Source organism: Hippopotamus amphibius, chromosome 9, assembly GCF_030028045.1.
Source record: "Hippopotamus amphibius kiboko isolate mHipAmp2 chromosome 9, mHipAmp2.hap2, whole genome shotgun sequence".
NCBI classification, from domain to species: Eukaryota; Metazoa; Chordata; class Mammalia; order Artiodactyla; family Hippopotamidae; genus Hippopotamus; species Hippopotamus amphibius.
This window is the reverse complement of record NC_080194.1, coordinates 123060522-123087701: the sequence shown is the minus strand read 5'-3', so window position 1 is coordinate 123087701 and position 27180 is coordinate 123060522. Positions and strand designations below refer to the sequence as shown.

At 47.4% G+C, this 27180-nt stretch overlaps 1 protein-coding gene across 3 annotated transcripts in view; it reads right to left on the bottom strand.

Moving 5' to 3' along the window:
* Positions 1 to 27180, bottom strand: part of PDPK1 (3-phosphoinositide dependent protein kinase 1) — a 64182-nt gene that overhangs the window by 26703 nt on the left and 10299 nt on the right. Inside the window, exons 1-6 of one of the 3 annotated variants that reach the window (XM_057748652.1) lie at positions 18585 to 19359; positions 11528 to 11794; positions 8463 to 8505; positions 8062 to 8199; positions 2854 to 2998; positions 1845 to 1942 (exon numbers count right to left, since the gene is read on the bottom strand). In XM_057748652.1, coding sequence (XP_057604635.1) covers positions 1845 to 1942; positions 2854 to 2998; positions 8062 to 8199; positions 8463 to 8505; positions 11528 to 11737 — 634 coding nt within the window. In that variant the 5' untranslated portion in view covers positions 11738 to 11794; positions 18585 to 19359. The other 2 variants (XM_057748651.1, XM_057748653.1) reach the window with 2 other exon arrangements.

Here is a 27180-nt window from a genome sequence, read left to right as displayed (position 1 = left end):
TAGTGTCTATAAAAATATGATTACTGGACAACAAAATGTTACTATACAATAGGACTGAGTCAAAGAGATCAAGGTTTGAGGCATGTCACAGGTGCCAGGAGGACTTCCTGGGCTTGGGAAGTACATCTCCTGGCAGGAGTCCCAGGTGGGAAGTGCAATACAAAGCGAGGCAAGCATCACCAGGACTAAGTCTCATTGAGAAATAAGAGCATCTTCCTTGACTGCAAGTTTTGTTTCGGCCCCAAAAGGGTGATGCTTTAAGATTTTCAGAAAAGTTTCCAAATTCAAGATGCCGTCTTGTGACTCAAAGAGTGGCTGTGCAGAGATGAGAGAACTGAAGGAATCTTGACAAGAGCCCTCAGTTTGAAAACACAGGGCTGGCAAAAGGTCCAGAAAGGAAAGATCAGGCACCCTGCTGAAGGGAACCCACAGAGGCCCAGCCAGGCACCTTCCAGCAGCACAGAGTCGAGTCTGCCCACCGTGGTCACGAGGAGCAAACCCTGGGTGTTAGGCCAGAGCTGCTGCGAAACAGGCCCCAGTTCAAGCCTGAGGCAGAGCAGGCCAACCCAGATAAGCTAGAGGACTCTTCCGAAAGGCCCAGCTCCTCCTTGCCACTGCCCTGCGCTCACAGCTCCGTTTCCACAAGAGAGCAGCTGCAGCCTAGTGGATGCTTCTTTCTTCCATCAACAAACCCTCTACCCTCCCCCAGCATGTCTGTCCCCCTAGGGCTCTCCATCAAGGTCCTTCTCTCACAGGTGTCCATGAGCCCCGACAGAGAGGCACATGCCCTGCATGGAGGTCCCTGAAGCAGCCTTCCAGGTCAGGGTAGCTCTGATGGTCACACCTGTCCCCACACCCAAGGTTCATTTTCAAGGTCACTTATTAACTCACACAGAGGCCTTGAGCTTCCCCCAAACCTCACCACAAAGAGCTTTCTGTTTTCTCTACCCCAACACTTGAACACAGTTTTCAGGAGTTAAACTGCCACATTCTTTATACCCTTGGAGTTTATGATTTCCACTCAACAAACCTGAAAGACAGCAACATACACCCATCCCCACCTCACCACGGCCGAGATGCCCCTAGCTAGCTAAGACATCCAGGGCTCTCTTCTGACCCCGGTGGACTGTCAGCAACTGTTCCAGCACATAATCCAGCTAGGAAACACCCGAGAGGAATGGTGGTTAGGAGGGTCTGCAAGAAAAACATGCACTTGACCAGCAGGAAAAACCCCACTCATTCTGGGATCTTACAGAACCTTACTACAACTGGCATGCCTGGGCCACCAGCCCTGGCAGCTGCACACAGGAGACAGGCAGAGTATGAGCACTGGGATACAGGGACAGTGGTGTGTGTGTGTGTGTGCGTGTGCACCCCCGCCCCCCCAAACCCCGGAGAACCCACAGTGCCAAAAGGAAGAGCTGGGGGCTGAACGCACTGACCTCGCAGCTCTGCATGGGAGACCAGGAACAAATGTGGCACCCCAGCATCGTCTAGGAAGATGACTAGGGAGGGTGAACTACAGTGGGCACCAGAGGGTCTGTGACCACATGCAAAGTGCCTGGTGACCTAGCACCACTCAAGGCCAGGAGGCCCAACCACAGGCAGCCTTGCAAGCCCCACCCTGTACCCACTAGACCAGGCACACACCACCCAGGCCCTCAGCTAGAGATGCCCAAAGACACGGGCTTCCCTTGTGAGAAAACAAGCATCTATTTTACAATAACAATAAAAGTACTAAAAACAACTGTCATTAAACGAAGAAAACAAGGCAATTCAACTTGTTTCTAAGAAGCTGTTTTTGATTTAAGCACTGAGCTGCTGGAAATCAAACACTCACACACCTTGTTTACTCTCTGGGGATAGCACTTTTGCTGTTCCAAAATCTGTGATCTGGATGTGCATATCTTCATTTAACAAAATATTTTCTGGTTTCAGGTCCCTGTGAAAGCAGAGTTTTTACATTTGAGATGAAATATTTAAAACAGTAACATTATTACATACTCTAAATTTTGCTGAAAACAAAATGAACTGATTAATACCTATAATCTTTACAGACTAACAACCAAGAATGCAAGTCTAAAGTTAGCACTGAACGAATACCAACTGCATATAATGAGGACATTCAAATGACATAATTTCATAAGTGCATCTATCATTTTAATAAACTTTTAATTGAAGTATAATCTATTATGTCTAGCCTATAAAGAGCCTTTAAACCTTTTATGGTATCATTACATAATAAATGTAAATCAAACCACTGCACTGTACACAAACTTATGTATGTCAACTATTTCTCGATAAAACAGGGAAGGGGGAAATGGTTAAATGGTAAATTTTATTTTCTTTCTTTTTCTGGCTTTTTTTTTTTCTTTTTTTCTTCTTTTGGTAGTGCTACCCAGCTTGGTGGGATCTTAGTCCCCCGACCAGGGATCGAACCCGTGCCCCTTACAGTAAGCATGGAGTCCTAACCAGTGGACCACCAAGGAATTCCAGGTAAACTTTATGTTATGGGTATTTTACCACGCCACCCCACCCCCCACAAAAAGCTTAAATGAACACTTTCAATTTGACTTTATCAGAAAATCATAGAAAATGAGACCAGAAATAAGTACACACAGAATCTACATCTGACAAAATAAAAGCACCAGTCAAGATGGCTAAGAGAATCATTAGCCTGGTAAAAAAGACATCTGACTAATTTCATCTGATATTTAAAGGTCCACAGTCTCTCAACATCAGGGTGATGTGAACTCTTCTTAGTTCTCACAATGAGGCATCCCACCCTCCATAAGAGACCAGAGCTGACCCCCAGGCCTGGGGAGCAAAGCCTGAAGCCGCCTGGCTTGGTACCTGTGAATGATGCCCTTGCCATGCAAGTACTCTAGGGCAGACACCATCTCAGCTGTGTAAAATCGGGTGCATGTCTCATCAAACGAACCGATTTTCCGAATGTATTTAAGTAGTTCTCCATTTTTGGCATAACTAAGGCCAAAATCTAAACATTGCATAGTTAAGGAAGAGAGCAAAAGTCATTCTTTTAAACTAACCTTAACAGCCCAGTAGCAATTTTTTAAATTAATGAAAACTGAAGGTACCTGTGGCCCAAGATGCCTGCCCCTCTTCCAGTCAGACCCTCTCACAGACAGACCTGTGGACCCTGGGTCTAGAGGGAATCCCTGGCCCCGGCTCCAGGGCAGGGCCCTAGCGTGGGTTGCTCACCAACAACACAAAAACACACGCCTCTCAGGCCAACTGCCCCTTCTGGAACCCCACCCCCAGAAGACACCTGTGGGCTCAGCAAAAGGAAGCCACTAGAGATAGCGGTCAGGGCCTGCAGCCCCAATGCCTCCATCAGCACACAGTCTCCAACCTGCACCAACCGTGTGCCACGTGCTGTGCTGAGAGTCCATTCACGTAAAGGTTCCTCAAATGAATGCTCCTTTCCAAGTATAAAGTGACAAGTTTTGTAGGAGAAAAGCCACCATTAACTTTCTGACTTAGTCTATTTATTGGGACCCACTGGGGAGAGGCTCAAGGAGCCTAGTCATCCTTCCCTGGGACACCACTGCAGTGTGATTTGTCTTACTTCTATTCTCCCTTTTTCAAAGAGGATTAAAGCCTGAAACAATAACTGGATCCCATATAACTGCTTCCTCCTGGTAGCACTGAACATCTGCATCCCTTAACGGAAACCTATAGGTACTCCGCCACTCCCTGGCAGCCAGGGACAGGGTGACCCAAGTCCTCACCCGCCCTGAGCAGCAACTCCAAGGGCGGAAGGGGTGACCTGTGCTCAAGGTGCCCCACCTGGCTTCTGTTTGCCAAGGCACTGCCACCTCCCACCGAGGAAGATGCCAGAAGCTGCAGCACAGTGAGGACAAGCCCAGGAGGGAAGAGGCCACCAACTGAAGCTGCTCGAACCTCCCTCTGATCGAGCCCCACCTGTGGCCACCCAAGCCCTTCCAACTAGAACAATGTTTAACAGGAAGGTGAAGCCCAAAATCAGCCTTCTTACTTCTAGCGGAATGCAAAGGGTCTTGGCCAGGGCCCCTTCCCTCCTCACCTTGCACTCACCCTTCCTTGGGGAAGGCTGGTGCCCATAGCCTCCTCACCAGTGGCCTGCAGACTTGGGCCCGCCCAACCCCAAGCAGGGGCCCCACCTGGACCTGGACCGGCCACGGAGCCTCCCCACTCAGGAGCACAGTCTCCCAGAAACCAGCAGCCCACGTGAGACACTCGGCCTCTTCCGGCTTCACGGGTTTTGCCCCTTATCTGACTACTCCCTGAGTTCCTGTTTCCCGTGTGAGGGACACTTCTAGTTCTCTGCTCGACTGTGGAGCTAAGTGACCGGCAGGTTTTGAACACAACAGATGTTGAGGATCATGGGTCCAAGCCCATGTTTTCTCTGACCACACACGTTCCTCATTCCCCAGAAACTCTTCCAGACCTCACTCGTCCATTTCACACCCTAGAACATTTCTACCTCCCTCAGCACAGCCAGGGCCCAGGGCAGTGAGAGGAGACTGCGCCCTCACAGGGAGCGGGTAAATTCCTGGGACGATGAGCACAGACCAGGCCTGTGGCAGAGCCTGAGAGCCTGCTGAGCCCGATGCTAGCACTCTGCAGAGGAACCCAGCCTAGAGAGATTAAGCAACTGACTCAAGGTCACAAAGCCAAGGATGGACAGGACTGGAGCCTAGCTTCCTGAGGTCTAGTGTGCTGTTCCTGCCCCCAAGCTGCAAGAGAGGACACACAAGGACAGGCAGGTAAGAGGTGGAGGAAGAACGAAGGTTAGCCGAGCAACAGCCTCTGAAACCTCTCAGCCTTCATCCCTGCTGGAGGGAAAGGCACCCTGGCTGTCTAGCTCTGATGTCCAGCCCTGCACTGCACCTAAGGAGGGAGGCAGGGCTGCTCTGAGCTCAGCCCTCTTCTGAGAGCAGGACTGAGTCTGGTCAAACTGAACCTCCAGAGAACAAAGAGGCTGCCAGTGCCCAGGAGGCCCCTCACAGATCTACCTGCCTGTTCTCAGGATGCTATAGGATGTGCTTATCCCTGTAGCCACTGGAGGAGCTGCTTCCCTCTCCCCAGGGTGTAAACTATGGCTGAAGGGAGGATAGTATACACACTGAAGCTTTCCTTTAGGCAGAGCATTTCCATTTCTTTATCTTTCAACACACTGTATGCTATGAAGGATTTCCAGTAAAGCAGAAGTCCCTGGGTCTCGCTCCTTTCAGAGGTAAGTAAGCCCTTGCAATCTCTACAGGCTTTCAAATTTGTCTTAAAAGGTCAAGAGCAACAGACACCACTGGGCAAAGACCTAGAGTCCCCTCCACCTGCATACTCCGGCCAATCTAATCTGAAATCAGACGGCAAGCTCTCTCATCTAGCCTCTGAGTGCCTGATCCTACTGCACATGACCCTGGGAGAAGATGAAGTCAAGCGTATGTGACCTGCCAGAGCCTTCCAGCCAATAAGACTTATTCTCCACCAACCCCACAGGAAGCCCAGGCCCGGGACTCCAGAAAACCTGGCAGCCAGAGAGCCCCACAGGCTCAAAGAGGAGCACAGTCACGTGGGTCCCAGGGAGCATGAGGAGCAAGGGGTCTAGGCTGCCTCAGAGGTGAGATACAGAACAGACATGAGGGGGCCCCTTCAATGTCCTCAGGAGGCCACTGATGGCTGCCGGATGAGCAGTGACAGCAGACAGGTGGAGACAAGCAGTGATGCTGAAGTCAGGTGGAGAGGCAAACACTCTGTAAGACCTAAAACAAACCAACGAGGAACCCCGCTCCCTGCTCCATATGCCCTTGGCTACTAGACCACTTTACTGCTCCCCTTTACAGCAAGACCACTGGGAAAAACCCACTCTGTCTGCCCTTCTTCGCCTCTCTCTTGACTGAGCCCTCCACACTGCCCCTAGACTGCCACTCTCAACAACACCCTACTTGAGGGATAATCCACAGGTCAGGCCGGGGCCCAGCTACTTGACCACGTGGCACCACCTGGCCGGGCAGCCAGCACCCTCCACTGGAAACCATCTGGCCGTGGCCCATGGGACTCTGTCCTCTCCATTTATTGGAACTCTTCCCTGCTGGGCACCCTCTGGCCCACTGACATCCCAGGCCACCCCCCACCAATCTGCACACCAACCTGACTCCTCGGGCTCTGCGGGTGGCTGCCCAGTAGCCCACTCAGGCCTCGAGCAGCAAGAACCAACGGATACGTCAATTACAGGACCATTGTGCACCCAGGCTCTTGACTCCCACACCCAGGAGCCAGCCTGACTCCACCCCCCCAGCTCACTTACAAGAGCCTTCCCTACAGCAGAAGACCGAGTGAGAACAAACAGCTGCCCTGCTCCAGACCCTCCTGGACTCCACGCCACACTCAGAAGAAAATTCAAAATTCTTGCCAGGACTCTGAGGTCCAAAGACCTGGCTCCTACCCAGCCTTTTTGCCCCCCCCCCCCCCCCCACACACATATGCACATCTGCCCCTGCTCCGCCCGGGCCTCAGGCTGACCTCAACTCCTCAGACCACCGAGATAAAACAACTGCTCCAACACTCCCACCTACCCACTCTCCACCTACCAGCTCCCCACCTACCAGCTCCTACCTGGCATAACTACTCTTGTTCCCTCAGTGTCCATTAATCACCTGTGTATATCTAACTCCTCCACAGAAATGCAAGCCCCATGAGGGCAGCGCCTTCACCTCATTTACCAGCATGTTGCCATCACCTGGCACTCAACAAGGACTTCTCAATAAATGAAAGGAAACATTCAGCTGACAGTTGAAGGAGCCAGAAAATGGTGTTAAAGGGGAAACAGGATCAAGTAAAGTTTTAACCCAGAATTATGTGTAGAGAGAGGAGAGAGGGGAGGGAAGGGGTTAAGATCAGGCCCCCACCCCTACGTGGGAGGGGAAAGCCAAGCTTTGCAGGTGGTGGGGTGAGGGCAAGGGGCTCTGGAGACCTAAGGGCAGGAGGAAAAGAGCAGATGCATAGGAGAAGGTTTACACCTGAACAAGCTCTCAACTCCATCTGGCAGCTCGAGACCTCCCTCATCAAGCAGCAGCCAAGAGCATCTGCTGGGACTGAAGACAGAGTCTCCGGGCAAACAGCGACTGAAGGAGTCTCGGTTTGGAAGAACAACTGCAGGAGAGGGGTTGGGAAGTGAGGAGAACTGGCCCGCCTGGCTGAAAGATGAACGGCCCAGAGACAAGCTGATGACACAGATACAGCCCACCCTGACTGCCACGGTGTCCTGTCTCCCTGGACCCTGAGCAAAGGAGAAAGAGAAAAAAGACAGAGCCCCAGGGATTAGAGGAGAAGTCAGGGAACATGAGATGCCCTGAAATAAGGCAAAGACTTAGCAGGGTGTGATGTCCCTGCAGAAGAAGCACCTGGAGAAGCAGTGTGCACAACCCCAGAGAGCCAGGCACTGGGTGATCAGATACATCCACAGAGGGGGGAGGCTGGAGGGCCCTGAGTAGGGGCTGTCTCTGGGAGGACGAGTCCTGGACACAGGAAGAAAGGTTTTGGGCTCCTGTGGGTCACTCCCTGGCAGCTGAGCTTGAGAAAGATGTCCCTTCCAACCAAACCCCACAACCCGGGGCCAAAGAGGGCAGAGAGGTGCCCACCTTCCAGAAGCCCCAGATCCTTCTTCCTCTCTTTCACTTCCCTGCTTTGAGCACTGGATTTGACATCTGATAGATACTCCAAGGATGCTGGTTAAAAAGGAATGAGGGAATGCCTTTAAATAAATGTCTAGAAACAACAGCATTAAAATAATCATCCTTTAGATATGAAGCTTACCAACAAAAAACCCTCAAAAATGACTAGGATGATCTCTCTTGAAGTAATGTTCTACTTCAGTGAATGTCAGCAATCCCAGGGGGTCCCAAAGCAAAGTGATGTGAATTCATCTGTATTTAGAATATGCTACCCTTTCCCTTCCAGCTAAGGGGCTACTTGTGAAAACAAAAGTGGGGTCATGGTTCCAAAACAACAAGGGGTCACTGGCGTGATATCCGAAGGCTTTGACTGTTCAAAGGATACACAGCTTTTCATCATCCTGAAACGTGAAGTAAAGTTTAACAAAGAAGGGGTGATCCAGCCGCGACATCACGTCTCTCTCTCTGGTTACATACGGGACTTTGTTCTCTTTGATAATGTGCCGTTTCTCTAGAATTTTAACTTAAGAGAGAAGCAAGTTACTACAAATGGAAATGGTAAGAAGACACTAAAGACACACTCATAAAGTAACAGATACAAATTAAAGTTTTTCACAAAACGCACCCACCAGCTTTGTGATCTCTAAGACCAACAGTGTCCTGTCCCCTGAAATCAGCACAGAAACCTCCAGGGGCTGGGCAGCCAGGTGGCCGTATACCCAGAGGTGCGCTGTTTCTGCATCCTAGACACTGGAGCATCCTAGCTCGCTGGAGTTAGTTACTTACTAGCATATTCCCTTGAGGTTGCCAGTTCTCGAGCCAGGACAACCTGGTTTGGGAAGAAAAGGGGGGAAAAGAAGAGAAAAAAACACCCAATGTAACCAGGGCACTGAGTGTCTCAAGTCACTGCAACCAACAACACAGGTTCCCCCGCCCCCACCATGAAATTACATTTTAAATATTTCTGGCCCTGTGCTAACAAACATAGCTGAATGTCAATGACTAAGTTAATGTGTTCTAATAGTTAAAGGAAACACATGTATCTCTCAAATGTATCCAGAAGGTTCCTCATTAGCTGCCAATAGTCTCCCTGATGCAGTGAAATATATATTCAGGAACATCTTCGGCCTAGTGTAATCCTCACAAACAGTAGGAAGAAGCAGCAAATAATACCTCCACAATGTGGGTACTGGGAATTTCTTAAAAAAATAACTCTATGGATATGTACCCAGTATATGTTCATTGCAAAAGACCGCCCTGAACTTGGACTTTTATAAATAATAGTTACCATACATTTCACTTGAGGTATCACTCAGATTCTGTAAATCCCATCCCTGCTACGGAAGGCATGGGAACCAAGGCCAGCAGAGAGTGCCTCCCTCCAGCGTGCAATCACCCGTCCCCCCCACTCCCCTCCTCCCTCCTTTGCCCTCTCTGTAGCACAGCCTGGTCTTACACTCCACTTCAGGGACAAAGCACCAATACAGCCTCACACAACATGGAAAAGACCTCTCTACATGAACATACCCTGGGCACAACCTGGGTAACAACTTCCAAATGCCTGATGAGCCCAGTCTGGCATTGAGCTGGGGTGGCCCCCACCACTGCAAGCTGTGCAAATTCCTCTCCTGAGACACCTACAGGGAACAGCCGAGGACCAGAGGGCAGATGAAAACCTGCTGACTCCCAGAAAATCCCAGAGCCTCTGGGAAGACCTCTGGAGTCCCTAGTTGTGTGTTATATCCCGTTACGGAATTCTTCACCAACTTCATCAGAAGTGACCCTGGAAAAGCACTGTGCGAAGCCGTGCAGTTTTTAAGAATGAGGTCGGATTACATGTGCTCAAGTGCAAAGATCTTAAAGATCTCTGTGGAGGAAGGAAGCTGTGTGGACTGTTCTCAGGCACTGGAGAGGCAAGGAGAGTGGGCTGGGGGAGAGCTGGCCTCATCTAGGTTATGTACTGATGCAATGCTCAATTTCTTCACAGCAGCGTGCACTAACTACGTAAGTAGGAAAAAGGAAGAAATACATAGTTTGAGTACTAATATTTAATGGAATCCTATCTAAAGGAGACACTTCTGTCATCTTTCCGCTATGTGAACTCCACATTTTCCATGCAGGTTTCCTTATGTCCCTCCATGTGGCCTGGGCTGAAGGCAGGGCCAGTAGATGTCAGGATCACCCTCAGGGAGCTGGCAGCAGTGAACCAGGCCTCCCGCCCTCCAGCACCAGGCTCCAGCACATGAAGGTCCTGCCCAGGGATCCAGCCTGGGAGCTGCCTCTTGTCTTTCACTCCCCAGCTAGAGACTTCATTTTAAGTCACCTCTATTGCAGGAGTGGTGAGAAGGACCTGACGGTGGCACATGTAATTTGAGACCCAAGGCTGCAGGATTCCAAACAGTACCAGAACGGAGCCTCCAGGCTCTCGGTGCTTTCCTGGGCACTGCCATGGCACAGTGATGACAAGAATCTCAGCTGGGGCTTTTCTACATCAGGAGTCTGTCACCCAGAAGAGATGGCACCTACTTTTACCCACAGTGGAAACCCACGGACACGAGGGAATTTCACAAATACGTCCTCATTTTCCAGTCAACATAAATGTCCAGTGAAGTACAACTAAGAAAAGGAGAGAATGCTTCTTCTTTTACTGGACTCGTGTAAATAACTGCAGAACACCCAAGGTTCTTCTCAAAACAGTGTTTTCTTTCTGAAAGGGATCTGTGGGTACCAGACCTACTGGGGATTATCTTCAAAGTTGAAGGTTTTTATCATGAGACCTAATTCTTTCACAATGTAAAAACTGCCAATAAAAAAAACTAAATGAAAAATGTAAAAGAAGCAAAAGTTAACAATTAAAACAATGTTAGGAACATGGATGAGCTGTATTATGTCACGTTCTTTGTATTTGGAAATATTTCATAAATGCAAAAAGAGAAAAGGAAAACAAATTTCACATGAGGTTTCCTCACAACGGCCAGGCAAGAAAGTCTCATTATTCAGAAACCCTGCTGGCACGAGGAGCTGCCGAGCACGATGGGCCCAGCTCAGAGCCCATGGTGGCAGGGATCTGTCTCTTCTGAAGGCACAGGCTGAGACTGTGCACCTGGGCCGGGGGATGGAGGCTCCGGCCTTCCTGAGCCTGTAGCAAGCCTCTGGGCCTGCCATGGCCACATGAGGCCTCCAACTCAGCAAAGGGTGGCTTGAAACCTTCATATATTTATTTTAAGAAGAAAAATACTACAAGAAAGGTAAAACTCTCTCAGGTAACAAAAAGAATTACCCTGAGTGTGACTTAGTGCTGTGATGATATTTTTGTTCATGAAACTGAGGACACAAAAAGCTGGAAGCTAGCAGGTCTAGCAAATGTCAAGGGTGTACTGTTCTATATTTATTTTAAAAATTGCAGAGAAATGATAAAGGTCATTAAATCTTTCCCAAAAACTATGAAGAGACACTGACACCAATACTAATGTTCAACCTAAGGAACAGAAAAGCTTCCCAGGGCCTTGCTAATAGGACACAATGATATGAAATGTAACTTGCTAATGCCTTGTTAAAATAAAATTTAACTGCTTTTTTTTTTAGAAAATTAAAAATAAGATCATGAAATGCCATTTAAAGCTTTCACCTACAAAATCATGGCTTAGATGATTTAACCACATGATCTGCCTGGTTGTAGCCAGCCCCAAGTCACCTTCACAATAGAAGAGGGATCCCCAGGGGGCCTGAGACCCTCCTCTGGGGTAGAACACCACCGTGGTATCTTAGTCCCCCAGCTCCAAGTCCCAAGAAAGGCCAGTACTCCCAAGGAAAACACCCTCATTAGACAAACAGCAGCAGCCTGTACTCACTGTTGAAAAAGAGCCTTCACCAAGAATTTTCCCAAATTTAAAGTCTTCTGGACGTTTCTTCCGAGGCTGTGGTGGCGGCTGTGTGACATGTTGCAGCGAGTTGGCGCTTGGCCGGGATTCAGCCGCAGTGCCGTCCATGGTGGGGCCCTGCCTGCTACCACCACTGGGAATGCCAGGGGCCGTGCTGGACTCAGTCTGGGTCCTCACCATTGATGGGGATGGGCAGGAACATAACACCACGCTGGACTGAATAGGAACGGTGTCATACTGGTGGATACAGGAAAAAAAGAGGTAAGATTCAAAGCAGCTCGCTTTTTCTAAACATACGAACTGACACTGATGAAATACCACCAAGCACAGGGCAGGCCATCAGACGTTCTGCCATGCAGTTCAGGCCGCTGCCCTCCTTCCCAAGTCCCTTCCCTGCTCAAATCCCACCTGCCCTGTCCTACCTGCCCATGGATCCCACCACCCAGCATCTATGTGCCCTCACCCTCACCCTCTCCCTCAGCACTGCATAAGTCTCCAACGTCCCCCACCCCTGCCCAGCCATGGCCAGCTGGCCTTCCCATCACACTGCCTGGCCTAAACATGATTTGTGGCCCTATCCACAGAGAAAGCTGGTCCAAACCCTGTGACCACGGTGTCTCCTGTCCCAAAACCCCTCCCCTGCTCACCCACCCACACTTGATATAAGGCTAGACACACAGAAGGCACTCAGGGCTTGAACAAGCAGACTAGCTTAAGACTGCATCCCACAACTAAACAGAATTTTAACCTAGAGGTCCTAGAACACAGAACTTAATGGAGTCCAAGAATTGCCAACTACACATCAAAGTTACAGTTGATAAAAAATAGGCTGCTCAAAAAGGACAATAGTTGAATAGTTGCTTAATTTGAAAAATAACTGATTTAGAGCCAAACTGCTCACTACACACCAAAGTTACCCCAAACCAATTAAAGAATTATATGTTTTTTAGTTATTTAAACAAATTCAAAAACCTAACAAGTTTTTAAAATTTTTCGATCCCTATTAAAAGATCCCTATTAAAAGAAGCAGGCTTCCTTGCAGAAATCGACAAGATGATCCTAAAATTCATATGGAAATTCAAGGAACCCAGAATAGCCAAACTCAAAAGAAAACAAAATTGGAGGACTCACACTACCTAACTTCCAAATTCATTACAAAGCTACAGAAATCAAGACAGTGTGTTACTGGCACAAGAATACACACATGGGTGAATGGAACAGATCCAGGAATAAACCCATCTGTCTACGGCCAATCGATTTTTGACAATGATGCCAAGACCCTTCAATGGGAAAGAATAATCTTTTCAATGAATGATGCTGGGACAACTGTATATCTACATGCAGAAGAATGAAGTTGGATGCCTTTCCCACAACAAAATTTAACTCAAATGGATCAAAGATACACATATAAGAAATAAAACTAGAAAACTCTTAGACTAAAATGCAGGAGTAAATCTTTATGATCTCAGCAATGGTTTCTTAGATATGAAACCAAAAGTACAGGAATAAAAAACAGATCAAAGGGACTTAATCAAAATTTAAAACTTTCGTGCTTCAAAGGCACCACCAAGGAAGTGAAGGACAGCCCAAAGAATGGGAGAAAATATTTGCAAATCATGTATCTGATAAGGGACTTGTAGTCAGACTATATAAAGAACTCTTACAACTCAATTAAAAAAAAAACCACTCAATTAAAAAATGGGCAAAAGATATGAATAAACATTTCTCCGAAAAAGACATACATATGTATATATGGCCAATAAGTACATGAAAAGATGCTCAACATCATTATTTACTATGGAAATGCTAATCAAAGCCACAATGAGATTCCATTTCACATACCAGGATGGCTAGAATCAAAAAGATAATAAATGTTGATGGAGATGTAGAGAAAATGGAACCCTCACATTGGTGGTAGGAACATCAAATGGTGCAACCATGCTGGAAAACATTACAACCATTCCTCAAAAGGAAACAGGTACCACATAACCCAGCAATTCCACTCCTAGAAATGAAAACATAAGTCCACACAAATCTTGTCCAAGCGTGTTCATAGAAGCATTATACATAATTGAATGGTGGAAACAACACAAATGACAATCAATGGATAAATGGATAAACAAAATGTAGTCTAGCTATAAAACTGAATATTCAGCTGTTAAAAGGAAGTACTGATATATTCTACAAAACAGATGAACGTGCAAAACATTATGCTATGTGAAAAAGGCCAAACACAAAAGCCACATACTATATGATTCCATTTATATGAAATGTCCATAATAGGCAAATCTATAGAGAAAGAAAAACTAGTGGTTATCAAGGGCTGGAGGGAGGGGAGAATGGGGAGTGACTGCTAATAGGTCTGGGGTTATTTTGTGGAATGATGAGAATGTCCTGGCATTGGATAGTGGGGATGTATAACTTCATGAATACACTAAAAAGCGACCGAAATATACACTTTAAATGGGTGAATTGTATGGTATACGAACTGTATCTCAATAAGCTGTTATAAAAATAGCTATATCAAAAATGACTACATTAGTTTATATATAAGATCTCATTCAAATCCATAAAACCTAAAGACTATTTTTAGCAAAGAAATGGACAAAGGATAGGTACCAAAAAAACTCAAGAAATTAAAAGAAGAAAATGTGCAAAGACAAGTTAAAGCACCAGAGATAGTGCTGTACATTTGTATTTATGGGAGGAGGCTGGGGATGAATTAATAGGTAAGAATGATGATTAAGTATGGGTACAATACACAGAGACACCAAATGCTGGCAAGACTTTGATAATGCAAGTATACTCACACCAACTGCGGCTGGCACCATAAACCTGCGCTGCTGTTAAAATGTTTTTGGAAAGCAATATGGTAATTTGTCAACAAAACGACATCAAAATAGTTGTCAATGAGATACATAAAAATACTAAGGAGAGGTGGATAGATATACAGTTAAAAATTTAGACGGGCATTAAGAAAGGATCTTTAGATAGTGTCAAAGTTAAATCAGAAATACATAAAAGTTGTGCCCACAACCACTGAAAAAAATCTCTTTTCCAGTCTGAGCCTAAAGTGTTCCAGCAGTGACATTATTAGCCAACTCATCATCAGACTGTTGTAGAACAACACGAAATGAACTCAGATCACCCGGATTTGTTTCTAACAGTACTGCCCATTAAAAGAATCCAGGAGGGGACTTTCCTGGTGGTCTAGCAGTTAAGACTCTGAGCTCCCAATTGCAGGGGGCCTGGGTTCAATCCCTGGTCAGGGAACTAGAGCCCACCTGCCACAACTGAGAGCCCGCATGCCACAACTAAAAAGACCCCGCATGCCACAACTAAGATCCAGAGGAGCCAAATAAATAAATAAATAAACAAATAAATATTAAAAAAAAAAAAAAGAATCCACAGAGCACTTGACTCCACATCTTGGAAGAGGAATAAGACAATCAACATGGGCCTGGAATCCCTTGCTACATCTGAAAAGGAGGCTGTCTGTGCTAGGAGGAAAAGGCAGGAAAGCTAGCTTGTAGGGGCTGCTGCTGGCCACGCTGTGACCCTGCAAACATAAGTACAGCTAATTAGAATGAGCTGAAACTGGAAAAAATCATGAGTCTGCAACAATACACACAGGTGATAAGTGTATCAATACGGCAATGTAAAAGCTGGCTGAAGACAATTGAACACTTAATATTAAGAATTTAAATAGCTAAGGGAGTGTGGCCATACAACGCTCTGTTTCTTATACTATGTATATGTTTGATCATAAAAGATAGATAAAAATTTTCTCTCTCCATTAAAATAGGGAAGGGAGACGCAGAGAACTATAAAGAAGCCAGAGTCCTGTAGAAAGGGCACCAAGAACAGGCAAGACAGCAGGGCACACGGTAACCAATGGTTTGCAGAGGGTGACAGCTCAACCACAAGAGAAAAGCTGACAGAGATGGAGATGCTCATCTTAAGATGCACAAAACGCATAACAATTAAAAACAAATCTAGACGGAACATCCTGTGACCCAAACATGATGAGCACGGAGGTGGAGAAGTGAGGCAGCAGATGGCAAGAACAGGCAGGAGCCTGGTCAGTCCCTGAAAGGCAGTATGAACCTTGACTCCACATAGCAGGCCAACCCGGGGAAGGCTGGCTCAGGCAGAGTCACCCCAGAGGACACAGCACATGCCAGCTCCCAACCAAGGAGCCACCACTATGGAGCTGCAGCAAAGCTGGGGGCAAGCTTCTTACTGGTCTGCCAAGATCATTATCACTTCAGGCAAGGCACACAAATATGAAGTAATTAACCCAATGCATAGGATCAATGAAATACTAGGAGACTATAACTAATTGGCTTTGTAAAAAATATCTAAGAGAATCTAACTTTTTAAGTGTGGCACACAGCACAAACGTGACTACCAGTAGAGGCTCTCTAGCTGGAATGGGAGCTCAAGGTGCACCATTTATTTGTGGAAAACTGCTGTTTTCTTCAATACTCTATGGCTCACAGTAAGTGAGGTGCGCCTTACACAATTTCATAAACACTCGGTCTCATGAGAGGTACCAAGGGCTGGACCAAGCTCTATGGTTCAGTCAGTACCTTAATGATGTATCCCTATAAACAAAGTGCACAATCTTAACAGAAGTGTAATCAAATTCAGTAACTTCCTCTGGAGATTAGCTGGAACTTTCTGTCCTAGAGGGCAGTGGTAAGTGGGGAAGAGGTCACAGTCACCAGGCTGAGGCCCATCAAGAACCAAGATAAGCCTGGACTGTCCTCACCAGCCAGGCCAGCTAAATGATGACCAAGGGCTGTGCCCAGGGAGCACCGAGCATCTCACAGGGTTCCCGGACACAGCCAAGGGGTAAGCACTCCCTGTGCCTGCTGGGTCACCCTGAGTTCAGACCCTCAGGCCTGGGACTGAGGAGCAGCAGGACTGTGTGACCTGAAGGGACACACAGGAGAGAGGGGAAGTGGAGAGAGCCAGCACTTGACACAGCGCCGTCCCAGGCACTACGGCACTGCTTCGAAGTGGCCTGGTTACATGCCCACCAGGAACCGTGGCTGCCCAACGGGACAGGGGAGGAGAGAGCACCACCTGTCTCTGTCGTGCCCCAACCCCACTGCCCTTGTCCCACCAAGTGTGGGCCTGTTTACCAACCTCATCTAAGTTCACCTATGCACCTAGCCTCTCACCAATCAAGGCTCAAGGAGACAACAGAGATGCACAGGACAGTGGCAAATGTTGCTTTTAATTCAAAACTGACAAGTGAACTGAGTAAAATCTCAAACACGAAGTTTTTAAATAACAAAACGTGATGAGTTGATTCATGGACCTGGAAAAAATGTGATTTTACACAGACATGCTTCCGGACCCAATGACAATTCTAGCAAAGGGGCCAACATATGTGTCACATGAAGGTTTCTGGCACAGGCAAGGGACAGCCTACTGCTTCTTCATAGGGGCAGAAGCTCAGCTCTGGGAGGAGAGGTGCTGGAAGCAACATCCAAGAGCAGCGAGGATGAGGAGGCAGGGCCTGTGGGCAGCAGGCGTCCACATCCACGGAAAGCAAGACCTGGCGTGACAACCACCATCAAACTGGCTCTTCCAGGGACAGATGAAGCTGATGTCAAACACCCTGCGGAGGCCCAGCACAGTAAAGAATGCTCATGCTGGCTTCAGGAACACCTACCGAAGAAAGTGGGCTTCAGCTCCAACTTCCTAAATGCTAAATGAACACACGTCCACCCCACGGACAGTTGGTCTCCAAAGACAACGAAAGGTTAAGTCTAATGAAACTCTGGTTGACAAGTACATGTTTCTGAGAGCTTTCTTTGCTTTTCATCAAAATAGTTTCCTACAGTTATTAAAAAATAAAAAGTTTCCAGAACGGTTCCTCAAAGGAGAGCACTGCCCCTTAGAGTATGCAGGTTTGCTCCTGACCTCTGCTGGGCCAACCCCACACACAGGCACCAACCAGGCAGCAGCAACTCTGCCCTTTCCTGGCAGACATGCGGAAATTACCCATGAGGTGCGATGAAAATCAACACGCTGTCTCAACAGAGCTGGCCCTGCCTCCACACCTGTGACACCAAGCAGCACCTGGCTGGGCACTGACAAGGGAGGAAGCAGAGCATCGAGCTGGATAAAACCTGCTCACTTCGTCCGACACCTGTTCATGGTAAGAGCCACGGAAAATGCCCAGGCCACCTGTATACTTCCCAGAGCCTGTCACAAGATAAAGTTGGAGCCCAGGATTTCCCCACCTGTAAACATTAACGCACCTGATGCCAGCTCTTACTTTTACAAGATGCCTGGCAAGTTCATCCAGCCCAAAGGCACAACTTCAATGAGAGGTTTGAAGGCAAGAGTTGATAAGCCTCTCTTTAAGGGACACACACAGCCTTAGTATAAATTAATATAAACTAATAAGCCATCTTTCTCTGTCGTTGGCAGCTTGCTGAAACTGTCAGCATGTTCTGGACAGGTGCAGAATGTTCTGGAGCCTGAGCTAAGCCATCCCTGCTTCAGTTTGGTGGGCACTGAAGTATAAGGCTTGACTACAGTCAGAGAAGAGAAACAGAGTGTGTGCTCTGGAGACGACAGCAGGTGGAAAGGTGACCCTGGGGCCAGGCTGAGAGGTGGCAGGGAGAGAATGCCGTGTGTCTACACAAAGACACCAGCCAGGCCCACCCTCAGAGCACAATCACCATCCCCTTCCACTTCAAATGCCCAGGACTCTGCCACTGCCCCCCAGGAACCTCTATGCCCCTTCACCCCCACCCCCACCTCAGCACGCACATTTTGCTGTTTGCCACAGCTTACAGCACATCCCACAGCGCAGTGCGCACAGTCCCAGGAGAGTCAAGGGGAGCTCCAAAACCTTCAGCTCATCAGCGCAGACAGCTCTGGAGTGGCTGGATGTGGAGTGACTTCCGCAAAGTACACCCTATTCCCCAAAGCCATGATTTTCTGTTATTTCATAAAATATACGCACTCATTTTGCCCATCAGTGTTTTTTTTAATTATTTACTTTATTTATTTGGGTCTTCACTGCTGTGTGCAGGCTTTCTCTAGTTGCGGCAAGCAGGGGCTACTCTTCATTGTGCAGGCTCCTCATTGCGGTGACTTCTCTTGTTGCAGAGCATGGGCTCTAGGCGCATGGACTTCAGTAGCTGCAGCACACAGGCTTAACAATTGTGGCTCACGGGCTCTAGCACGCAGGCTCAATAGCTGTGGCGCACGGGCTTAGTTGCTCCGAGGCATGAGGGCTCTTCCTGGAGCAGGGATTGAATCCATGTCCCCTGCATTGGCAGACAGATTCTTAACCACTGAGCCACCCAGGAAGTCCCTGCCCATCAGTGTTTCTTAAAGGAGGTAAATTAACTACATTATTAACCCAATTACTCAACAAACATGGCCACCACGCTAGTGAAGGTCCAGGGACTTGGCTGTAAGGCAGATGTGGTTCCTACCCCTAGGAAGCTACATCCTAACAGAGTGACAGATCCAATATCATTTACAGAACTAGCCGATTAAAGCTGTGAGGGCAGCCATGGCAGAGGTGGACGAGCGCTGTGGGACCGGAGCGTGGGTTGGGGAGGGGCTGGGAGAGCGTGCTCTCGGGGTGGTGGGGGTGGAACGGTCAGAGGGCTACAGCAGGTCCAAGGGAGGGTGAGAGCAGCTTAGATGAGCTGCAGTGGCAGGAAGGGGAATACTCACATTCAGAATATGAAATGTAATAATAGCTAATCATGCATCACACATTTTAAAGTTTCACTTTCCCTTGATGTTTCAGATTCAAAATTCAGATTCAGCAGCCTTTATGAGTCAGAAAGAAAAACCAGTCATTCTGTAATCAACATCCAAGTGAAGTGTAGAAAGAACTCTGGATTTTTGAAATGGCAATAACAGATGATGTAATACAGACACACACATACCTGTTTTTTCACCACATGCTTTATGAGAAACAACAGGGCTGCCACCAGCACTTCATAGCAGCTTCAGTGATTTAAGGTAAATGTAGTACCCTCAAGACCACACTGTTTTATCCACTTCATCAACAAATATTTACTGAGCACCTACTATGTGCCACGCACTGTTCTAGGCACTGGAAATACAGCAAAGAACAGAGCCAAGCCCATGCCCTTCAAGAAGCCCACATTCTAGTGGAAGCAGACAGACCCCCAAAAAACAAAAGCCAGGTAAAATCCACAGTGTGTCAAATGGTGATAAATTACTGTGAGAAAAATACATCAGGGAAGTAAGATGGGAGGAGTGGTGCAAACGTAAACAATCAGAAAAGCCCTTAGTGGGAAGGTGACATCTGAACAAAGACCCGAAGAGGTGGGGAAAGCCTTCCCTGGAGAGGACTGGGCAGTGCAAAGGCCCAGAGGCAGGAGCAGCTCTAGACTCACAACAGTCCAGCTTGGCCCTTGGGACGGGCCACCTCCAGACAGAACCTCTGGATGCCAGGCAGGACCTCAGGGTCCCTGAAACACTCCTCCTGGGGTCACTTGTGGCACCCTCTGGGTACCCCAAACCACAAGGGTGGAAGCTTGAGCAAAGGTCCAGGTGTCTCCTGAACCAGAGTCTGATGTCAGCCTAACCATGGCTGTACTGTCCCACATCAGACCAGGACTGGAAGATGCTGGCCACCAGACCACTGCCACTCTGGAAGCATCCCAGCAGCATCCGCTCTGCTCCAGCATTGCGAGCACGATGACACAGAGACATATCATGGGCAGCCCTTCTCCTCCGTGGAATTCCACAATTTCCTTCCTGCCTCAGCCACAGCACACCAGCCAAGCACCTCAGTGCAAGACCAGCTCTCATGGCCCCTCTCTGATGAAGAGATGTTCACAGGGACAACTCAGTGCTAATGCTTTCTCCTCCTGCAGTCAGAACTCGCTGGCATAGGTATGCTTTAATGAACAGTTTAACTTCAGCAATTAAAATCATGGTTGCAATATTACCTTTCAAAGCATTTTAAAAGCATCAACTGTAAAATGAAAAACCTAAGAAAAAAGCCTTCTTCCAGTGTGATAAGCCCAAATGTTTATTTGTACTACAGCTGTTATCCTAAAGGGCTGATTTTTTCATATTTTGCGGTGGTAATTAAGCTGCATAAACAGCACTCTGAGACAGCCCGTCACGATCTGGAGGACACTCACTACCTGGTAGCTGGGGGAGGGGCAGGGGGCGCGGGTCAGGCTCCCGAGGAGCTCCTTCCTGCCCTCCAGCCCTGGGCCCTGCTGAGGCAGCACAGCCCAGGGCGTCCAGGCATCCCTGGGCCTCAGGTGAGTCACTCCTCTTAGCGCAGCCCAATCAGCTTGCCACCCACTTGGTGACCCAAAATTATGGTAAGTAAATACATCTGGTTACTCAACAGCTTCTGAAATTTAAATCTCTGGAGAAATTTAAAGCAACAATATGCTGTCCCCCATCCTTGTCCTCCCTAATAAAATGAAGCTGGTCACAAGTTCTCAAGAACATGGCTCTCTACCTAGTCCTGTAGGCGCTGTGTCCTACACACACATGGATGCACCCCAAATCCAAGCACCTCACACCCAAGGGAAGGCCTGCCTCACCAATAGCTTCACACCAGTGGCTTCCTGTGGCCAAGGCCTCGCACTGGCCAGGCCAGGCCTCCACCCCCACCCTTCCCCCCCACTGCCCGGTACCAGCACCCTTTAAATCACCCCACAAAATGGAACCCCTTCTGTGCTCCTCTCCCCTGCCTCTAGTGTAGCTGTTAGAACAAGCTTCCATAACTGCATGAAGTGGGAGTCGTGTCTGCAGCTCAGCTCTACTGCGAACAAGGACGGATGGCTGTTCTCAACTGAACTTGGCCAGGACAACCGGCACCACCAACATCCAGCACCTGGGATGTAGCTGGAAGAGTGGGTCACATCCCCCCAACTCCACTCAACATACACCTTGTCCTGCACCCATCACCGTGTCATGTGACTCAGTAAGCAGCAGGGCACCTGTGCGCTCACTGCCTCTCCAGAGCAGGACCACAACACCCTTCCACAAGAGCATCTCTGACAGGAAGACAAGCCCAAGTCTTAAACAACTGACTTTCAAGTGAATGTGTAAAAATACTATCCACAAACTGGGCCTTTTCTGTAGACTTCAACTGGTTTCATACCAATCTGTATAGAAAAACTCAGGATTTTCAAATTCTTTGACTTTTTGAGTATTGAGTTCAGCAGTCTCCTCTTAGAGGTAGAAACTCGCAAGGGAAAACTAATTTGAGATGGAATTACATGTTCATATCCACCAAAAACACATCAAGGTTCAATTTAACTATGCAATACACTGCTCAACCACTAAGAAAGTTTAGGAAAATATAAGCATCAAAATATCCAGTATTCAACATTCAAAACTGCTAAGTGTGACAAATATTTGATTGACAACTAGATTAAAATGCAAATGAATATGGGGCAAAGGAAAACAATGACCCACAGATTTCTTTTCTACCTTCATCAAGTCTCCTACACCAGACACCTCACCTCTTCCAAAGCTGCAGATGACAGCCAAAGCTGCAGATGACAGCTTCACTAACCCTTAGGAGACTAACTGCCAGGTAAACGGAAGATTATTTTTAAAATACAGAGCCATATATTTTTGAAGCACACTTCAGACCTTAATTACCTGGTGGCAAGGCAGCATTGCACAGTGCAGATAAGGAAGCGGAGAGGGGAGACAGCTCCCCAGGCTTCAGGAGGCACTGCAAGTGTGTAGAGAGAAGTCACAGCCAGCGGCCTGAGTGGCTTCCCAGGCTCCTGCTGTGTCTCAACTTGGGATGGGGTTCAGCTGAAGAGATGATTTCCTCTCCAAAATGGTTCACAGAGATTGTGTTAGGATGGGAGACTCATGGTTTCTCCTCCTCTATTTTGAAATGTAGTTTAAAACACTACAATGAAAAGTGATTTATCCGTTCATTCTGCTAACAGATATTCACTTAGCACCTACCAGAAGCCCAATCCTACCCAAACCCTGGGGACTCGAAGGAGAAAAGAAAACAGCAAACGGCATCTGAGTCAACGCCAGGAAGCAGAGGGGCTGACTTTAGGGGAAAAGGGTTGACTGATGTTCCTCAGATCCTTCTGGATCTTTCTTTATATCTTTACCTCTTTAGGAAGGATAAAGTGCAAATTAAGCAAGGATGCCATATGAAGAACAAGCTTGGGAGTTTGAAGCTAGACTCAGAATTGGTGTGATGAGAAACAGTCTTTCATCCTGGGGCAGGCGGGCGGGGGTGGGGGGGGAGCCTGTCACTCTGCACCAGAGCCAAGGATTCAAACCTGGGGGCCTACACACCCCGTATTTGAGAGACTGCAACGAGATGCTTTAAACAAGTCTTGGCTCTTAAGAGTTAAAAATTTCTACCTACAAAAGTGATGAGGAAGAATCTAACTCCATGATGTCACAAGAATAAATAGTTCCAAATGCTTAATTATTGGTTACTAAACCATCCAAACCTCCTGCATATGAATAGTCACTGCCTCAGACAAACAAGTTACAGGGTACACGTAGAGAAGTTACCTCCCAATTGTTAGAACTCGCACTCTGCCAGGTTGGGATTCCAGCTCTGCTCCTCAACAGCCATCTGACCTTGAACACACTATGTTACCTCCTATGGCTCAGACTCTTCACCTAATAGACAAGGATAAGGAGAACTGGACCTTCCAGGCTGCTGTGAGGATTTAACGAGTTAATCTACACAAAGCACTCAAGCTGACTCAGAGGGAGCACGCTATAAGCGGTTTTATGATTAAATAACACAGAACACATACACACGCGCGCACACACGCACACACACGGAGTTTTCCTAAGCAAGGGTCATCAGATCATAAAATAAGCCCTCCAAGACCAAAATGAAGCCCATCCCCTTTCCAAATACTATATTTATCTGTGAGTAAAACTGAATTAACTATATATACTGAATTAGGAGGCTCAATTCTAACTGTGAAGCAGACAAAATGATATAGGAATGCTGAACTCCCTAACACACCAGGAGAGGAATCAAGATCAAAATCAGGGCCTTCTATGGTCAAAATGTTGTCATGCAGCTTAAGGATCCAGCCAGCAAGAGAAAGGATCCCAAACTCAAAGCACTAAGCTGCCTTTAAATGCTGCCTGGGCAAAGAATGCTTTGATAGGCCCTCAACTGGTACAGCCGACACACCACACAGAGGAACACCTCCCTCTAGGCCTCTGCATAAAAGGGGGTGGTAGACTGCCGCCAGATCCAACCAGCTCATCCCCAAAGGGACACTGCTCTAAAGTCAGTTGTGCTCACTGGCAAAGAACATTCTGGAAAGAACCTCCTCTCACCTCAAGAAATTCCACAAAGCTAGGCCCAGCACAGAAAACCTGGCAGAGGTAGGGACAGCAACCACTGCCACCTTCCCCAAACCCCAGACCTCTACCATTAAGAACTAGAGTGAAGGAGCAAAATCGAGGACCCAAGCTGATGTGGCTGAAATCATGGGTAACCATGGGTGAGCCGCACTCTCTCTGAGCCATAATTTACTATTCTATAAAGTGAGGTCTATAACACTGACCCACCCCTTGAAGGCTGCTGGGTGCCCACAACAGACAGGAGCTCAAAGGCACTTTGTGAAGTACCTGTGTTCACAGAGCAGACCAGGCGTTGCTACTGCCTCAAGTGGTGGGAGGGGATTGCAGGGCCTGGGCACCTGTTCCCATGTGCTCCTACCACGGACCACGCCACATGCTCTGCCCACATGAGCCTCCAACCACAGGCAGACCCGGGGCAGGCCCACTGGACACAAATGGTCGCCCATGCTCTTGTGCAGCTCGACACACAACAAAATGCAGCTCATCCTAACTAGCATGGAACTAACTACACTTAGGAGCTCCAGGTGGATGGCTGACTGGATTTAAATGTAGACCTGAGGAAGACTTTCTATCGTCCCATGGAGCAGGGTAAAGAAAGGGCAACAGGGGAGGGAAAAGCGTCTAGTGGGCGACCCCCGAGGGTGGCCACTTAATCTGTCCTCCCAGTCTTTTCTCCAGCCCCTTGGAGCCTCTCACCCAGCGAGAGGCAGGTGGAAGAACACAAGGTCACGGCTGCCAGCCACCTAAAGTCTAGTCTCAGGCTTAACAGACCACAAGACTCAGTAAACACTGTCTCTGAATTTTGCTAAATCTGTACCTTCAACATTAGCTTTGTGCATACCACAAACATACTCTGAAACACTGAAATACAGGACTTCTTTGCTCTTCTTACTTCCTTCTGATACTTTGGAACTGCATAAAGGTATTTACATGCCATTAACTTGATTAACATGAACATCAGGGTGCAGGTGACTTCTGGGTTGAGGGGGGGGATTACAGTCAGAAGAACCACTCTGAGGGCCTCCAAGAGCTAGTACAATCCTATGTTTAAACCAGGGTAGTAGCACATGCAAGCTTGTTTTAAATTCTCTGCATACACCCCTTATAGATACAACTGTAAATAATACTGCTTAAAAAGAAATTAATGAACCGCCATTTCTCTCTACTTCTAAAAATAACTTTTATTAAGCACTTACGGTTTGCCACACACACTTCTGAGCATTTTACACATATTATCTCAGTTCTCAAAACAACTCTTGGGGGTAAGGACCACTGGCATCCCCTTCTTACAGATGCAGACACTGAGGCACAGATCAGGTCCTTGTCCAAAGTCACAAGCCCAACAGTGAGGCCAGATTCAAACCCACTCTCAACCCTTCCCAGTTGGTAGAGGGGATATCTGATGCTGATACTCCGTGTGAGCCAGGGAACAAGAAAGTAGGGCCCCAAACCGGCAGGACCTTCCTGGGAAGCATTCAGGAACCACTACCATATCACATCTTAGGTTCAAGTCCTTCTGACCTGCCAATTTCTGCTACACTGAATCTAGCTGAAACAGTCAAATTCATACTAAGATTTAAATTATGAAAACATTCATTAAGAAATTACTCCAAACAGCTGGAAACAGCTTATGTGGATGTCCACCAACAGGACAATGGCTACTCATGGTTCACCCATAGGGTAGAGCACCATGCAGCCACTGGGAGCAGCTCATGCAAAACACTCAGTGAAAACAGCAGGAGACAAAACTGTCTCAGATACACAGTAAGGGTCCCAATTTGATTTTTTTAAAAAATAGAGAGAGGAAACGATGACCACTGGGTGAAGGAAAGACAGATCTTCCAGTTGGTCCCCAGTAACTATTAACCTTGATGGCTGCAAGGGATGAAATCTGACCTAGGAGGGTCAGCAAATGCAGCACAGGGGCTCCAGGGAGTAGGGGCTTCTGTGGGACCTTATCAAAGGCGCACAAACCACAGGGGCCACTAAGTCCTCAACAGACACTGGTGATACCACAAAGGGCCCAGAGACCTTCTGAACTTCCTTCCAGGTCCACCAGTTCATTCATTCAGAAAAGACATGTGATGTAATAAAAAGTATTTGCTAATGAGTAGATGAATAAATTAATATCTTTTAGTTACAGATCCTATGTGTGAGGAAGAAATCATTAGCTACCAGTGGGACCCAGTGTGGAAATCCTATTTCTGCTTTTAAAGCCCATCATCTTAGAGCTGTATTAGAAAAACAGCAGCACTTCAAAGATAATTAGTCCAATCCACATACTTAAGATTCGGTTTCACAGCCAAATAACTTGGATGAAATCTAGAAAGAATATGCATTAAGAGCTTTACTCAGTAAAATCTATTATTAGTCAGAAAACAATAATATCAACAAGCTCTTACCTTCTGTTTTGCTAAAATTAATAATTTAACATATTAAACTTGACAAATAAGAAAAACTGAGCTTCTAAGCTCAAGTCACATTAATAATATACCACTTACGTATGAATCTTTCCTTGGAAATTAAACTCACTGAGCAAAAGTTTTTCCCCTATAATCTCGTTTGGGAATCGAGTGACACCTAACTTGATCCAAAGTAGCTTATCTTGAAAGTTAAGTGATGTGGTAAGGCCAGCAGGTAACTGTGCTGTTTCCTCTTCTACCCAGGGGAGCTGAGCCCTGGGGCTCCTCTTTCCTACTCTCCAGCTTCCAACCCCAGTTCCTTAAAGGAAACCTCCCTCAGCTTCCAAGAGTAAAAGGTCAAAAGCTAAAATAAAGTCTAGAGCACATGCGAACTTCCAATGAAATGAGAACCATCTCTCTAGGGTTCCAGCCCTCCCAACCCCTCTCCTCCAGCCTCCCTCTTCCCCTCTGCTGGCCTGGGGATCCTCAGCAGCCCCGTTATCTTCCCCTTGCTGACACTGACCCACTAGCCGTGCCCTCTCCTCCTCCAGTGTCCCTCAGCCTCAGTGGGGCCTGCACTGCAATGTATCCTTGCTGGCCCATGGCTTGTGCACCTCCCCCAGCAAGGTGCACATCCTTGAGAGCAGCAAAGGGACCTGTGGGAACTTCCCTAAAATGCCTTGGGTTTTGTTTATCCTACACCAGTGTTTCCCACACATAAACAGACAACCACAGTGAGATGGAAAACTGTTCTAACCACCCTAACAGATTATCCCCCATTAAAAAAAAAAAAAAAAAAAAGCCAGATTAATGCGGTCAGAATTTCGTTTTTTAATTCCTCTCTCTTTGAAATAG